Consider the following 16,334-nt stretch of genomic DNA (forward strand, 5'->3'; position numbering starts at 1 on the left):
CTCTGTACAACCTCTGGTTTAGTCAGTTTATCCAGGTACCATCTCCCAAAATTCCCACATTTTTGCAGTTTCTTCAGTTTTAATCTACAGTTCATAACCAATAGATTGTGGTCCGAGTCCACATCTGCCCCTGTAAATGTCTTACAATTTAAAACCTGGTTCCTAAATCTCTGTCTCACCATTATATAATCTATCTGAAATCTGTCAGTATCTCCAGGCTTCTTCCATGTACACAACCTTCTTTTATGATTCTTGAACCAAGTGTCAGCTATGATTACGTTGTGCTCTGTGCAAAATTCTACCAGGTGGCTTCCTCTTTCATTTCTTACCCCCAATCCATATACACCTACTACGTTTCCTTCTCTCCCTTTTCCTTCTACCGAATTCCAGTCACCCATGACTATTAAATTTTCGGCTCCCTTCACTATCTGAATAATTTCTTTTATTTCGTCATACATTTCTTCAATTTTTTCGTCATCTGCAGTGCTATTTGGCATATAAACTTTTACTACTGTAGTAGGCATGGGCTTCGTGCCTATCTTGGCCACAATAATGCGTTCACTATGCTGTTTGTAGTAGCTTACCCGCATTCCTATTTTTTTTATTCATTATTAAACCTACTCCTGCATTACCCCTATTTGACTTTGTATTTATTACCCTGTATTCGCCTGACCAAAAGTCTTGTTCCTCCTGCCACCGAACTTCATTAATTCCTACTATAACTTTAACCTATCCATTTCCCTTTTTAAATTTTCTAACCAACCTGCCCGATTAAGGGATCTGACATTCCACGCTCCAATCCATAGAAGGCCAGTTTTCTTTCTCCTGATAACGACATCCTCTTGATTAGTCCCCGCCCGGAGATCCGAATGGGGGACTATTTTACCTCCGGAATATTTTACCCAAGAGGACGCCATCATCATTAACCATACAGTAAAGCTGCATGCCTTTGGGAAAAATAACGGCTGTAGTTTCCCCCTTGCTTTCAACCGTTCGCAGTACCAGCACATCGAGGCTGTTTTGGTTAGTGTTACAAGGCCAGATCAGTCAATCATCCAGACTGTTGCCCCTGCAACTACTGAAAAGGCTGCTGCCCCTCTTCAGGAACCACGAGTTTGTCTGGCCTCTCAACAGATACCCCTCCGTTGTGGTTGCACCTACGGTACGGCTATCTGTATCGCTGAGGCACGCAAGCCTCCCCACCAACGGCAAGGTCCATGGTTCATGGGGGGGGGGGGTTTCTAAAATTATGTTACAAAATTACTCCATAAATCATAAAAAGCTGTGCACTATTCAAAGAGTTTTAAAGAGAACAATAAATTAAATTCAACAATTAAAAGGTAAAATTTCTATAACTGTGGAGAAAGAATAAAAAATATCAAGAAGGAAGACAGAGTACACAACTGATACCGATTTTCTGTGAATCAATGTTAAAAAGCATATTCCAAATTATCTCTGAAAATTAAGGAATTGGTATAACATAAGAAAAATAAATTAAATTCACGCCTGAAGGCACGTATTTGAATTATAAAAGACATAATGGCGAAATGATTTTATTTCATAACTGACAGTTGATTAATCAATTACAAAAGTATAAAAAATATATTTCTTGCATAAAGTTCCTCATAACCATTCTCAACAGTCTTCAGCAGTCAGGTGACATCAAAAAGCTCTGAAACAATACAAAAAAGGTTATTTTAATTAAATGAAGCACATAAAAATGTGGTGGAGTAGTGAAATGAACAAGAACGCAGTAACGAAACAGAGGGCAAGGGTTAGAACAGGAAGGGAAATGAGGGAGGAATAGAAATAAGGTACACCACAGGAAGGCTGTCGTCGTGCAGGCAGATGGTGGCAATTAATGGAGAAGTATATAATAGTGTAACACCACTGAGAGAATAGTATGCATGAAAATCTATAGATGCATATGACTATAAACAGAAACAAAAGGAGACAGGAGGCGGTAGGAAGTACGGCAGAATGAAACAGTGTGTCAAGGAGATTGATGATAGGTGGGAAAAGGGCCTGAGATTGGTGTGGAGATAAGTGAACAAGGGAGGACTGAAGGATAGCTAGTGTTGCAGAGAGGTTACAGAGGCCATAGGTCATCTATGTCAACCACACTGTGCTTTGAACCATTTTGTTGCACCGGGTGGACAATCTCAGTTGGACAGCTGTTCAACAATGACCACTAATATGGATGCACAGGTGGCAGGTAATAAGTTATTTGTCTGCTTTCATTGGTATCTTTTCTTCTGATTGGATATGATCTACCAGTGATATGATCTAAACAACATGTGGCAACTGTGGGCATGAAACAGGATTTGGACCCAGGCCTTTAAAACAGACATGACCCAGAGGCAAGATGACAGACAAAACAACTTTGCTGATTGGTTACATGGTACAATACCACTTTGTGAGAGGTGGGATGACCTGTGAGGAAGATATTCCACATTTCGGTGCACAATGAGAGAGAATTCACTCTGGCAATGGATGAGTTTCAGTTATTTAAATCAGAGTGCTACTGGGTAATGCAACAGACAACTCTTGGCAACTGGTTAGTAAGTGTGGTGCTCATGATACAACTTGTAAAGGATATGGTATCAGAGATCTGGTTGGTTGGCTTAAGGTTTAAAGGAACTGAACTATGAGGTTTTCAGTCCCTCCTACCTGGAACAGGCAAGTCATTGAAACCGTACATCAAAAGAAGGCCCTAGTGTGCAAAGCCAAAGGAAAGAACACGCCAGGGTCTGCTGAAGGTCAACATCGCCTAAAGAAAAGAACAAGAAAGAAGAAAAGGGGGAATAGAAGAAAGGTGGGTGAGGTGCCCCATCCAGAGAGCAGCTGGAGGCCCTCAAATGCAGACAATGCAGTGGGGGACACACCCCCGCCACTTACCAGAGGTGCCCCACCCAACGATACACCGTAAAGACTAGTGACATGGACACAGCGGCAACATGGACAGGTTGAGAGAAGTGCAGGAAAACAGAAGCGTAACACGAAGTCAGATGAGTAAAAGAACAGGCAGGATGAGGGCTGGGGCAAGTCTCCAAAGCCCAGACAGCCATTGCCTAGTCTGGGCAGAGGAGGCAAAAGGGCATCCTGCCAATGTCTAAATGGGCAAACAAGGCTGAGGCACTCTCCCTTTGAGAGAGTGAGATAAAAATCCCCTTCACAAATAAACTGTAAAACCAGATCCGTCACTGAGGCATCATCTGCTAACACCAGGGGTAGAGAGTAACAATGAGTAAGAGACCACTGTAGGGTCAGTATGTTAGGACATTCCACCAAAATGTGGAACAAACAAGCAGCACAATGACCGTGGGGCAGATCCTTGCGAGATACCTGCATGGAAGACCTCCACAAATTCATGGCCCCCCTTTATCACCTGTAGTTTGTTCAGCGACGACAGAGTATACCATTCTGAATTCCACATACTTAGAACTTGACAGCATAATATCAATTGAATACCAGTGGCAAAACACCAATCTCAAAAGGCAACTTGCCAGTATCCAATTTTGCCAGCCTATCAGCGAGTTCATCCCCAGGATCCCAACATGACCAACAGTCCAGACAAAGACCGAGTGTTGACATTGTTTGAGAGCGAAAATGCAATCCTGGATAGTCAGGATCATGGGATGGGAAGGGTAACATTGGTCAAGAGCTTGTAAACTATTCAATGAGTTGCTACAGGTTAGAAAGGACTCATCAGAGCAGGAAAAGATATGCTGAAGAATTTGAGAGATGGTTACTAACTTCACAGTGAAACCATTGCAGCCATCCGGCAAGGAGCAGAATTCATTACATACTGAGTGAACATACGCAAAGCCAGTGCAACCAGCAACCATCAAGCCATACGCATAGGACTGGAGGTGAATTGGCAGTGGAGGGCCTCAGGTAGAACCGAGTCTTTCAACCTTGTTATAGGTCAAGACAGAGCTGTGGACGAAGGGTGCACCAAGGAGGTGTATGTGAGCAGGCCCAGAGAAGAGGTGGTACAGCGGAAAGCTGAAGTTTTGAAAAAAGGGTCCAGCTGTGGATGGAAACTAACCCCAGACCTGGGCAGCCATTGCTCAAGGCAGATCTCTGTATCTGGAAAAAGGGAACAGTAGTTTGGGTGCTCTAGGGAGCAGTGGATGCATTATGTAATGCATACAAGATCAACTGTTGTTGGCACAGAACCCTCTGTAGCAAAACATTTGCCTCCACTAGGAGGCTGATCACAGGGAAAGTCTGAAAGGTGTAAGTTGCTAGTCATACCCCACAATGATGTATTGCCTCCAGCATCTGTAACGTTGAAGGTGATGCTGAACCATATGTGAGATTCCCATAATCAAGATGGGACTGGACCATTGCTTTGTAGAGCTGTAACAGAGTAGAGTAGTTTGCATCCCAGTTGGTACTTCAGAGAAAGTGAAGAGCACTGAAGTATGACCAACATGTTTTATTTAGTTGAAGATGGGGAAGCGATGTCAATCGAGCATCAAAGACCAGTAAAAAAAAAGTCCACCACATTGAGGGGCTGGCCTTTAAGGTACAGATTACAGATATGGAGCTGATGCAGTGTACAGCGATGACAAATGCGTAACACGTCTTGGCAGCCAAAAAATGGAAGCCATGAGTGACAGCCTATGGTTGCGTTTGGTGTACTGCCCCCTGCAGTCTGCGTTTAGCAATGCCCATGGTGGACAAACAACAAGAAATGCAAAAATCATCAGCATATAAAGAGGAGGATACCACTGGTCCCACAGCTGCCACCAGACCACTGATAGCCACTAAAAAGAACAGGACATTCAAACCAGAACTGCGCAGAGCCCCATTTTCCGGCAGAGGAGAAGTGCTATGGGAGGCTATACCTGGAAAGTGTGACAAGAAAGAAAGTTCTGGATAAAAATCTGAAGTGGGTCATGGATGTCCCACTCATGCAAGGATGTGGTGGTGCCGCTATGTAGAATCATATGCTTTATGCAAATCAAAGGAGACTGTTACAAGGTGTTGATGCTGGGCAAAACCTATCTGGATATCAGACTGCAGGTGGTCCAAATTACCTGCAGTAGAGTGGCCTCCACAAAAACCACCCTCGGTCTAAGCCAACAGGTCCTGGCATTCAAGGATCCAGTACAGCCTTCGACTCGCCATACAGTCTAGTAACTTGCAGAGGCCATTGGTTAAACTGATCAGATGATAGCACTCCATCTGAAGAGGCAGTTTACCCGACTGCAAAACTGGAATAAAGACACTTTCTCACCACTGGGAAGGGAATTCCCCTTGCTTTAGAGATGGTTCATAAGGGCAAGTCTATGAGGTTTGTTAGCCACTGGTAAGTACTGAAGCATTTGGTTGCGCACCTAGTCCAGTCCATGAGCCATGTCGGGGCAGGAAGCAAGGGTGTTGGTGAATTCCCACTCACTAAACAGGGTGTTATAAGCCGCCAGGTGACAGGGAATGTAACATAAAGGGAGTCTTTCTTGATGGTGTATGAGGAGACAGAATGCCGGTGGATGTGGACCAATGCTGAGTCCTGGACGAAATGCCAAGCAAAATGCTCAGAGTCCGAGCTGGTGAGGATAACACCATTCAGGGAAATTCTCCAGGATGCCTGCATGATGATGGCAGCCAAAAATGCACCTGATCTTTGCCCACACCTGCAAAGATGGAGTATATGACTATGGCAGTGTCATATTGCTCCCAACAAATCCGTTTCTGGCGTTTAATAAGATAACGGGCCTGGACACAAAGCTGTTTACAGGTCAGGAGGTGGTCGAGAGATGGGTGCTGTTTGTAGTGCTGGAGGGCATGATGACTGTGTTTAATAGCCACAGCAATTTCGGGGTTTGACTATTGAGGAGAATCTGAGGAAGAGGGACTCGCTGAGGCAGCTACCGAAAGGATGGCACTGATCAAACATTGTACGGACTTATCAACGCTGCTGTGTGGTGAAGCAGTTGGGATGGCAGTCAAGGAAAAGGCATCCCAAACTGCATTAGTAAAGACCTACCTGGAAGGACATTCAGGTGAGTGACGCTGAAGAAAAGGTAAACAACACACAAATCGTCATGAACTCCCCATTGAATGGAGGGGAGAAATCCAGGGCTACAGATGGCTGAGAAAGTACCGTGCACCACACTAAAGGATGTGGGAGCTCCAGGTTGAGGAGGCAGAGATCAAGCCCTGACAGCAGGTCTACAACAATCCTGCCCCAGTCAGTGGTCACATTACCACCCCACAGAGCATTATGGGTGTTAAAATCTACAAGGACATGGAAGGGGGGGAGGGATCTGTCAAAAGAGGTAAAGAAGGGCTGGAGGCCAGTATGGGGGAAAGTAAAGATTCTATATCATTACCACAGGGTCTAAATGGATCCAGCCACTGCTTCCTGTATGGTTTGAAGAAGACCCCAGGAACTAACACTGTCCATGCAGACCAACATACGGATGCGGAGGCTCGCAAAGGGCTCACCCAGTTTTCGCTGAAGGCTAGGAAGCCATGAAGAGTTGGTGAATGAGTATCCTGAAAATGAAATTTCTGCAATACGACACAAGCTACCGAGCAGAGAAAAACAGGTGACAATAGTAACTATTATAGTTCCATTGGAGGATAGTAGTACAACAGCCCCAAGAAGTTAGAAAAAGGGGGGTGGGAGAGTGGAAATGTGTGAAAAGACAGTAAAGGAATAGCACAACTAAGGGAATAGCCAGGTCGAGGAAGGGGAGTGGGGGGGGGACAGGAGGGAGTTGGAGCTAGAATGGAAAGGAGTGGATATGGTGAAGGGAATGCAGCCTGGAAGAGAAGAGAGGCTGCAATAGCTTGGGCCTCATGCATGCACCACATGTACCAAAAAAGAGCTGTGGGCCCTCTGGGGGGAGGGGGGGTATGGGAAATCTGTTTGTGGACAAGGTTTGGAGAGTTGTACCTCCTGTAAAGACTTTGACATAATGTTCAGACTATCTGTGTACTTACTTATGGTTTCTCATGCTTTCAGGTGATCAAGATCAACCACATTAATTTAGTGGTCAGTATATCCACTTAATTCTAGGCAAGAATATTATGAATAAACTGCAGTCTGTACAATTTGGTGTGTGTGTGTGTGTGTGTGTGTGTGTGTGTAACAGATGACGCCAACAGTTTTCCACTGTGTCCCACCCATACTACAATATAGATATGAAAAGAAATCTGTTAATTTACACACCTTTTATATCAGCTTAGTTATTTGTGAACTTTGGAGGGCGTTTTTCAACAAAAGCTGTCATTCCTTCTTTACGGTCAGCCTGCAATGAAAGAAAAAAAACAAGTAAGTTATTTATTTCTGAATTCAGCAATCTTTTGTGCTGTTGCAGAACAACATTTACTCTTATCTCTGATATATCCACACAAAACCAAAGTGTAATATAGTGAATTTAACAAGTCTCAGTATATAATTGTGAACAATGCAAATCTATTTTGGCCTGCTCCTTTTACATGTGTAGCTAATTAAGTTCATATTCTTCCATACAAATTAGGTTCCTACTGTATCTCTCAATTATAGTTTCAACATATATTACAGAAAAGGGGTCCATAAGTAAAATGTCAGGAATTTCTTAACTTACCAAAAATGTAAAACAGATATTAACAACAGTCACAGAGCTCTGATGTTTAATATTTATTGTTAACTTCAGGAGCAGCAAAGGGAACATTTTTAGAATATATCTACTTAAGTCACTAGAGATGCGTCCTTTGCCCATCAAGATTGTTTTAGCTACAAGTTAAAATACATGAGTATCAGTTAACATGAATGAAGCCAATCACACTCACTTTCCAAGTATTGTGTGGTTGTTGATTAATGGTTTAACAGTCAAGTTGTTGTTTTACAATATTCTCAAAAACTGAAATTGGCTTATGCTGGCCTTGAGCCAACTAATTATCCTCCATCCACCTCCATGTGATTTCATGGGGACTGATTAAGAACACAATCCTCCACACCAGTCCTCAAACAATTAACTCTATTGTCAATGTGCACTCCGACCTTTCCCATGTAACTTCATTTCAAACTAGCAATGCCTTTGTGAAATGTGCTGTAGCACTCTTGACAGCCACAACTGTACCTGTTAAGGTTATGAGTGACTCAAAATTGTATAATCTTACCTTGTGGCTCCTATTTTCCTTACCTTCACTTTCTGTAATGTTATATCTAAAAATAAAGTCCTTTAGCTTTTTTTATTTCGATTTTCCTATTACAACTTACTTCCGTAGTTTATCCTTTTTGACTAATATTCATTCAAAGGACACTACAGAAGTTCATGACATCTTTCATTCTGGAGAGCTAATCTTTAGCTCAGAACATTAGTTTCTACTTAGAGGCTGTTCTGTAAGCTGCAGCACGATAGAACATGCAGAGTATAGTTTCTGTTCAACGTATTTGATACTTACAGTTGCAAATGTTGCATGGAATGTCCTTTTCTCAAAATGAAGTCCTTCCTGGAGGGTAGTTTCGTAAGCTAGAAGGAAAAGGAAACTTATTAAAGGCTAACAGACTACTTTGTGAACGCACGCACGCACACACTAAAGCGTTCACACCCATTATCAAACTGACAAATAAGAGACGATGTTTGAAGTAATAGCTCAAAACAGATAGTACAATGATGAAAGATAACACTCATGACTTTTACAATGCCAGAATTACTGGTATCATAATAAAATTAATTAGTCCAGACAAATGTAATCAACTAAGTTTCTCTAATTGGCTACTTTTATTGATCTCGTCATCTGTCATAAAACAGTCATATACACAAAACTGCTTTGAACATATACAAAAATCTGCTGGTTTCAAAGAGTTACTCAGTGATAATCATTAAGACAGGAAAAAAATGACTATCAAAACTGTATCTGCATTCTCCTATCACAATTATTCAACTTGCAATCAGCTAATGTTATTTCATGATATAATCATGTTGGAGGAAATTATGTATGATGTAATAGCTAGTGCTATGTGAAATTTGCACAAGATATAAATGCAAAATGTTTTGAAAGTGTAAAAAATGGTTACTTCAACACTACCTGGATATGGTGTATCATGTTTTTGGTCAATTTCAAAGTGCAATAATATGCGAAATTGGTATATTTCAGCATTAAACATGGAAATTTTTGTTAAGAAAGTGGCAAACATACATCTGTTGCTTCAGGTCTGGAAAGGCTGTTTTCCTCTATCTGCTGCTATATTCATTACTCTTTACTTTTTGTAATTATGGAATAAGAGATTCTAAAATATGAGTAACACTAAATTTTTTTCTTTTTTTTCTTTTCTTCTATCTATTCCTTTGTAAAAATTTGTCAGATGGATATGGTATCACACTCTTAATTAACTGTAACAGTGTAATGTTTTGTTAATTCGTGAACATTGTTAAGTGGTTGTAGTATGCTAAAAAACAGGTAGACATAAATTCAATTTGCAAAGGCTTTTCTATTCCAACAAAAATTCTTTTATGTGTTGCTTATGTTAAGTGAAACGCAAATGGGAGGAGGAAAATTTGGAAAAACACATTAAAAGCACTAATCATTGAATTTTTCAGATCATTGGAAAACCAAACTGCAGTTATTGTGCTCATTCTTGATCATTTTAAAAAATGAAGCTGCATCAGAATTTGGCCTTCTTACAGTGTAAAATTTGTAAGTGACATGTGCTAGCATTGTCAGTTTCATTACAACACTAGAAGGAATGATTTACCTATTTGTACATTTGTTGGAGGGGGGAGGGGGAGAGGGGCTTTAGAGTATCAAATTAAAATTAAAAAGGAATTCTGAAGGTCGTTTTTCAACGGGTACTATAACTTGTTTTGACACATTCCAAAATGAGGCACAAAAAAAAAAAAAAAAAAAAAAAAAAAAAAAAAGTAAGTCTGATATCTGCTGCTATGAAAAATTTACAAAAGCTATATAAACACATAACACAAGACCCAGCTAAATCTTTTAGGGCACCTGTCAATATTGTGGATGCAGACAGGTACTGCTCAACGTGTAATATAGTTAGAAGTGACAGGAGGTGGTCAATGAAGCCAGACACTATTGAGACAACTTCAATGATTGTATTCAATAGATAAACATTTGTATATAAACCTATAATGCATGTTAATTTGAAAAGAAACTAACATTATGGTGTTGTGTTAAGGAAATAATCAGTTTTTTTAAATGAAAACACACACACACACACACACACACAGGTTGAAGAAACCAGCAATACAAAACTTTGTTTCACAAAATTTTGTCCTGTGCATATTTCTGGTAGTAAATGTCTGTTAAAGATTGGAAATCCGACAACACTGTAATCACATGAATGGTAACTACATCTGTGCAGTTGGTGCAGTGGATAGCATTTTGGGTTAGCATGCAGGAAGTCGAGAGTTTGATTCTGCATTGAGGTGTATTTGTTTTTATTTGCTAATTTAATTATACACCAATTCTTAAGCCACACTTATCCGACATTTACATAGCACAGTCTTTTGTAACGGTGAACATAAGAAAACCATGGTCAGACAAGTCAGAAATAGACAGTTGAAACAAATGACCTGTCATAGGACAGAGTAACTACAAAAACAATATCAATTTCAAAATACTAAAGATGACTGCACAGTTAAATAAATCAACATCTAGTCACTTATACTAGATGCAGTACATCCGCTCAGCCAATGGCCTTGCTGCAGTGGTAACACCAGTTCCCGTCATATCACTGAAGTTAAGAACTGTCAGGTTTGACTAGCACTTGGATGGGTCACCGCCCAGGTCTGTCGAGTGGTGTGGGCAAGTAGGGTTCACTTGGTCCTTGTGAGACCAATTGAGGAGCTACATCCCTGAGAAGTAGCGGCACCGGTCATGAAAACTGACAATGGCCAAGAGCTGTGTGCTGACCACATGTCCCTCCGTATCCGATGATGTCGGAGGGCTGAGGATAACACAGCAGCTTGTCGGCACCATTGGGCCTTCACGGCCTGTTCAGATGGTGTTTTCTTCTTCTTCTTCTTCTTCTTCTTCTTTTTTTTAGTACATCTGCTCAGATGTAACGCATTAGCAACCAGTGACAATAATAATGTCAATATTAATTACTTCATGACTTTACAAAAGAATACATTTTCCTTTGAGCAGATGGAACAAAGTGACCTCCTGCAGGTCATACAGATCCTTACTTTTTGCGACATTGCTGCATCCACAGATACAAGAGCAGCATGAACATGCACGATTAATTCTTCCACGCGGTGGTGGAGTAAAATACACATGCTCCTTAAAGTATACCCACAGTAAGAAATCCATGGGATTTAGGTCAGGTGAACGCAGAGGCCATCAACTGGACCTTATCATTCATGCCATTTCCCTCAAAATGTTCTGTCTAAATACCGTCGCACATTAATTCCAAAGTATAGAGATGCACCATAATGTTGGAACCATAATCTCTGCCAAACATGAAGTGGAACATCTTTCAAAGTGTCAGGCAAATAGCTTGAGAGGAATACCTTTGTGCAGTCACCCAGTCAGGCAACAAGCAGGGACCAAAACTACTACCTCCCAATATTCTGGCCCAGATACTGACGCCAAAATTAACTTGATATCCACAGTCATGGGTAACATGTGAGTTAATATCACACCAATGGTGGACATTGAGCATACTGAAGACACCCTCACGAGTGAATAGTGCTTCATTTGACCATATTACAATGTTTATGAAGTTTTCGGTGGGTTCCTGTTGTTGGAACCATTCACAGAATTGCATCCAGAGATGGCAGTCTACAGGATCCAGTTGTTGTGTTAAAGAATTATGATATGTCTGTGCAGCACGTCAATGACCATGCGATGTGAGTCATGCAGCTCTGTTGCTACACTATGTGTATTTTGCTGGGGTTCCTGGTGCATGACCTCCAGAATAGCTTCCTCAGTAGATGGAGCACGACGAGGGCAAATAAACAATCTCCGTCACGTGAAGGTGGAAGAAGAAAACTGGTGTCCTGAAGGCAAAGCTCAAGACAACAAACCACATTTTTATCTGGATGACATAAACCTGAATACCTAGGAGAATATTCACAAACAGCAACACCAACCCATTTACTGAACGCACCAAGGACCACAAGCAATCCACATATTTATTGTTTGTGTGTGCTGTACAAGAAACTATGATGTGTGTATGAATATACATGAAGTTAGTCATGGGCACATTATTCTGTTAGCAACTAGTCACTGTCTGGTGAATAGCACATATTGTATAAACATGTGCTGAGTTACAGTGGGCTGTTCCACCTTCCGCACATCACCACTATTACAGGTTTTGTTCTTCACAATTCATCCTGACACTGCTAATTGTGAAATGTTCATTTTCAGATTACACTTTTTCCCGCATGATAATGGACATGATGTTTCAATATTTCCATCAATAATGATAGTAGTAGTAGTAGTAGTAATAGTAGTAACATGTGGAGATACATCATTTGCTTATCAGACTCAATGTTTAAAGTCATAATTAGTGGTTCCAAGGTGATAACACATACAAACGATAATAGAGTTTGTAAATTATTTGCCATACACGCTGCTAGCCCTAATGGGATGTAAGGCCCTAATGAAATGTAATGGACCTAAACTCGGAAAGAATAATAGTTGGTACTAATCGATGGGACTACTGAGGGAGGGTACACAGAAACAAATTTTGAATCTATTACATGGAGTGGTGCTCATTAGTGCTCATTAGTGACAGTGGGGTAGCAACGTTTGGCTCTGCATCACTGGTACCCATATTGTAGGTCCCTATTTTTATCAGGGAACCTTAACAGGACAGTGATATGCATCTTTTCTGCAAGACACACTACCCCTTCTCATAGACTGGATTGGAAACACATCAATGTGGGTCCAGAGTGACATGCACTACAGGCTACTTACTTGTTTCCATGAAAGGTGTGCATGCAATGTTTCCAAATAGGTGGTTAGTACGGGGAGGTTCCACGAGTTGTCCAGCCCAATCCCCCGACATGATACCATCAGACTTCTTTCTTGGGGGTTCAGTGAAAGAGTGTGTACCATGAACCCCCAACAACACCAAGGACAAGCAACAACATATTACTGCTGTGGCAATATCTGTGGAAACACTACTATGTGTGCAACACAGTAATGTACTTATGGAAATGGTGGGCACTTTGAACATCTGTGGGGGTGACATAGGTTAGTCAGATGTGACGTTATTGGTTATTTGTGAGTGCATTTTCTGTGCAGAATGTCTTGCACAAACTCAAGTTTCTGTGGGCTATAGTCCACTAATAATTGTGTTTAGCACACTAGAACCACGTTTTATCACTAAATTGTACCTCTAGTTTTCGTCTCTGTAGAAGAAACATTACATGTGCCATTTAAAAAACCTAACTGTGTTGAAAGTGGTGTTCACTGACCTTTATAGATTATGCAGTCTTGTCCACTGTGTGAGCTCCTAACAGAGGTGCATCCCTGGCCAACTGCATTCTTTCACATGTTGTTTCATTTCATAAATACACGAGGTGGTAGTGGTGTTTTTTGCATTGTGTAGCTGGAGGCAGCCCGAACACATAGGGCTCATCACATCTTTCATGCGACCCCAGTGTCAATGGAAAGCTTCAGTTTAAAACAAAATTATGTTTAAAGCAGAATCTAATGTCTAAATTCAACACAGCAGTCCCAGATTAGTGCGATATTTGTCTTATTGATATATATTAACAGGGACAAAAATCCAAGAATAACCAGCAGTGACAGCACGTGCCTGGCTTGCACTGACTGCTACTGCCCAGCATCTAGGGCTATCGGGTTGCTGTTTGATTGCTGTATATTCTTAATGTTTTATTGTTGTTATTAATACATACTGATAAAATTAATATTGCGGTAGACTAATCTGGGACCATTCTAATAAATGGGCTCATAATATTCTACTTTTAAAATTGTTTTGTTTGTACTGGGAAACAAACCTATGCTTTCTGTCGACACGGCGTTGCATGAAAGACGTGATGAGCACTATTTTTTGGGCTGAATCCATGTACACTATGCAATAATGAAATCTCAAGTATCTACTGAAACATCACAGAAAATACATCTGACAACTATATATCTCAGCCTTCTATTCAACAAATGCACCCCGCAACACACACACACACACACACACACACACACACACACACACACACTCTTCCCTTCCTATCTCCCCAACCACTCTACTTCTCTGTCCCCTTCTCTCCTTTTCTGCTCCCCTTCCTGTAACTTCCTAACTGCACCTAGCTGCACTACCCTGTCCTTATCATGTTCCTGCATGCTCCCACAAGCAAGATTTTACAATCCCCCACTCCTACCTATTCCCCCTGTCTCAGTCTCAGCCCCATCAGCCAGACTGCTCCCATTATGCACAGTTACTTGCAGTCTGGCCTCTGTGTCAGTAGACACAAGTAGGGCAAAACGAGAGCACTCACCCAGTCCAAGGTGTGATACGATCCGTTCCAAGGGCTCATGGGGAGATGTGTTGTGAATGAAGCCACAGGGATACTGGACAACCTTGCTGAGTCATAAGACTTGCAGTGGCATGGGGCTTTGGTGACATCAACCTAATATATCCCCAATTCTCATAGGACAAAAATGCAGAACACAGAAACTAATTTAAAGAATGATGGATTTGATGAAACCTCAGATACAAAAACATGAGGTGCTGAACCAATGGAAACTGTTTTTGCTGTTTTCAGACGCTTGTGCGTGCACAGCGTTTTGTTGTTGTAAATGGCGCATTTCCTTTGCCACTGAAGTTTTATTTTTTTTTTCTCTAGTTTATATTTTATTTCTGCAGTATCATTCTCCAATAGCAGGATACAGTAAAATTCTTTGCTAGAGAATCAATTCTTACCAATCAAAATTACAAAAATTTAACTGAAAGCTAAAACAATCAAATATTCCTGGAATTCCGAAAAATTCCCATGTTTTTTCCCGGTTTTCTCCCAGATGAAAAAATTCCCGAGTTTCTCCCAGTTGTCCCGGTTCGTATACACCCTGATATGGGAAAGACCTAAACTCATGCTAACCTGACGTTATCAACAGCAAATCCAGTAGATTTAGAGGAAATGGCAGATGAAGTGATGTCGCTCGTTTTTATCTTGGAATTAGGAAAACTGTCCAATTACCAAGAAGTGCACAAACAGGAATGCACCTTGATGGAACAATAATTTAAATTGCCAAGGAAGCAGGTAAGAATTCTGTTCAACTTTGCAAGAAGGAAAGGACAATGGGTAAAATATCAGGAAGCCCATGCCAAATATATACAAGCACAGCATATGAGACACTGAATGTGCTCTTCAAGACTCACTTCCCTCAATGCACTATTGCGGGTGATACAGACCAGGATTGTTGCAGTGATGTACTGGTTTACAAATAACCAATGAGAGAACTGAATCTGCCACAGAATGTTTTGACTTCAAGAAAATCCAGTCAGAGGTAGGAATGTTTCAAATCACAAGATCCAGATGGAATTCTGCCATCCCTACCTTAACAAGCACTACAGAGATCAATCATACTCCTAAGCTGCTTGTTTAGAGACAGGCTAGCAGCAGGAGTCATACCTAATGCTTGGAGGATGTTGAAGTTTCTTTTCAATCTGACGGCATGGAGAACTGACTAAAGAGATATTCACTATCACATTGGGAACAGAGGATAATCTGCATAGGCATTATAAGGTGTATAGCACCTACATTCATTCAGACAGCTGAACAGCTCTGAAATCTATCAGCCTCTGAATGAGATCAAAGGTCACTGCAGAATGCCATGAAACTCTCTTGAGGCTAAGGGAAAGCAACAGAGTAGACATGCTGTGGGACCCTGATCACTCAGGAATAAGTGGTAATGAAGAAGCTGATAGGCTGACCAGGGCAGAGCAAATGACCAGTATTGTACTGGCACCTGTGTCAACCAACATTAAGGTAACGGTAAAATCTAAACTATGAAGCTGGATTATGAGGCAGCACAAAGAATGTTGGACTAAAATCCAAAGACAATGATGCCAAAATCATGTTTTAAGAGAAGTTGAGCAATCCTGGGCTTGAACAGGAGGCAGATTAAACTCTTAGTAGGACCAATAACTGCCCTTGGAAACTTCAGGTAACGACTGTGCATGATGGGTATAGAGAAAGAAACCCCTTAATGCAAACTATGTGGTAGGGTGGATGAAACTGCACTACATTCAATTTTCCAATGCAAAGCACTAGGTGCCAAAAGGCACAAAATATTTGGGTTGTTAAGTCCTAAAGAGATTGTGTCTAACAAAGACCTAGCAAAAGGTCTACTATTACTCAAGGGTACTAGCCGCCTTTGCTAGAATGGATAAGCGAGAT

At 41.2% G+C, this 16,334-nt stretch overlaps 1 protein-coding gene across 1 annotated transcript in view; it reads right to left on the minus strand.

Moving 5' to 3' along the window:
- Positions 1–1,537: 1,537 nt before the first annotated feature.
- Positions 1,538–16,334, minus strand: part of LOC126236426 (probable enoyl-CoA hydratase, mitochondrial) — a 49,491-nt gene continuing 34,694 nt past the window's right edge. The window contains exons 6-8 of the mRNA XM_049945730.1: positions 8,407–8,474; positions 7,190–7,268; positions 1,538–1,672 (exon numbers count right to left, since the gene is read on the minus strand). Coding sequence (XP_049801687.1) covers positions 7,203–7,268; positions 8,407–8,474 — 134 coding nt within the window. The 3' untranslated portion in view covers positions 1,538–1,672; positions 7,190–7,202. The remainder of the gene's footprint in view (positions 1,673–7,189; positions 7,269–8,406; positions 8,475–16,334) is intronic.

Source organism: Schistocerca nitens, chromosome 2 (genome assembly GCF_023898315.1).
Source record: "Schistocerca nitens isolate TAMUIC-IGC-003100 chromosome 2, iqSchNite1.1, whole genome shotgun sequence".
In the NCBI taxonomy this organism is placed as follows: domain Eukaryota; kingdom Metazoa; phylum Arthropoda; class Insecta; order Orthoptera; family Acrididae; genus Schistocerca; species Schistocerca nitens.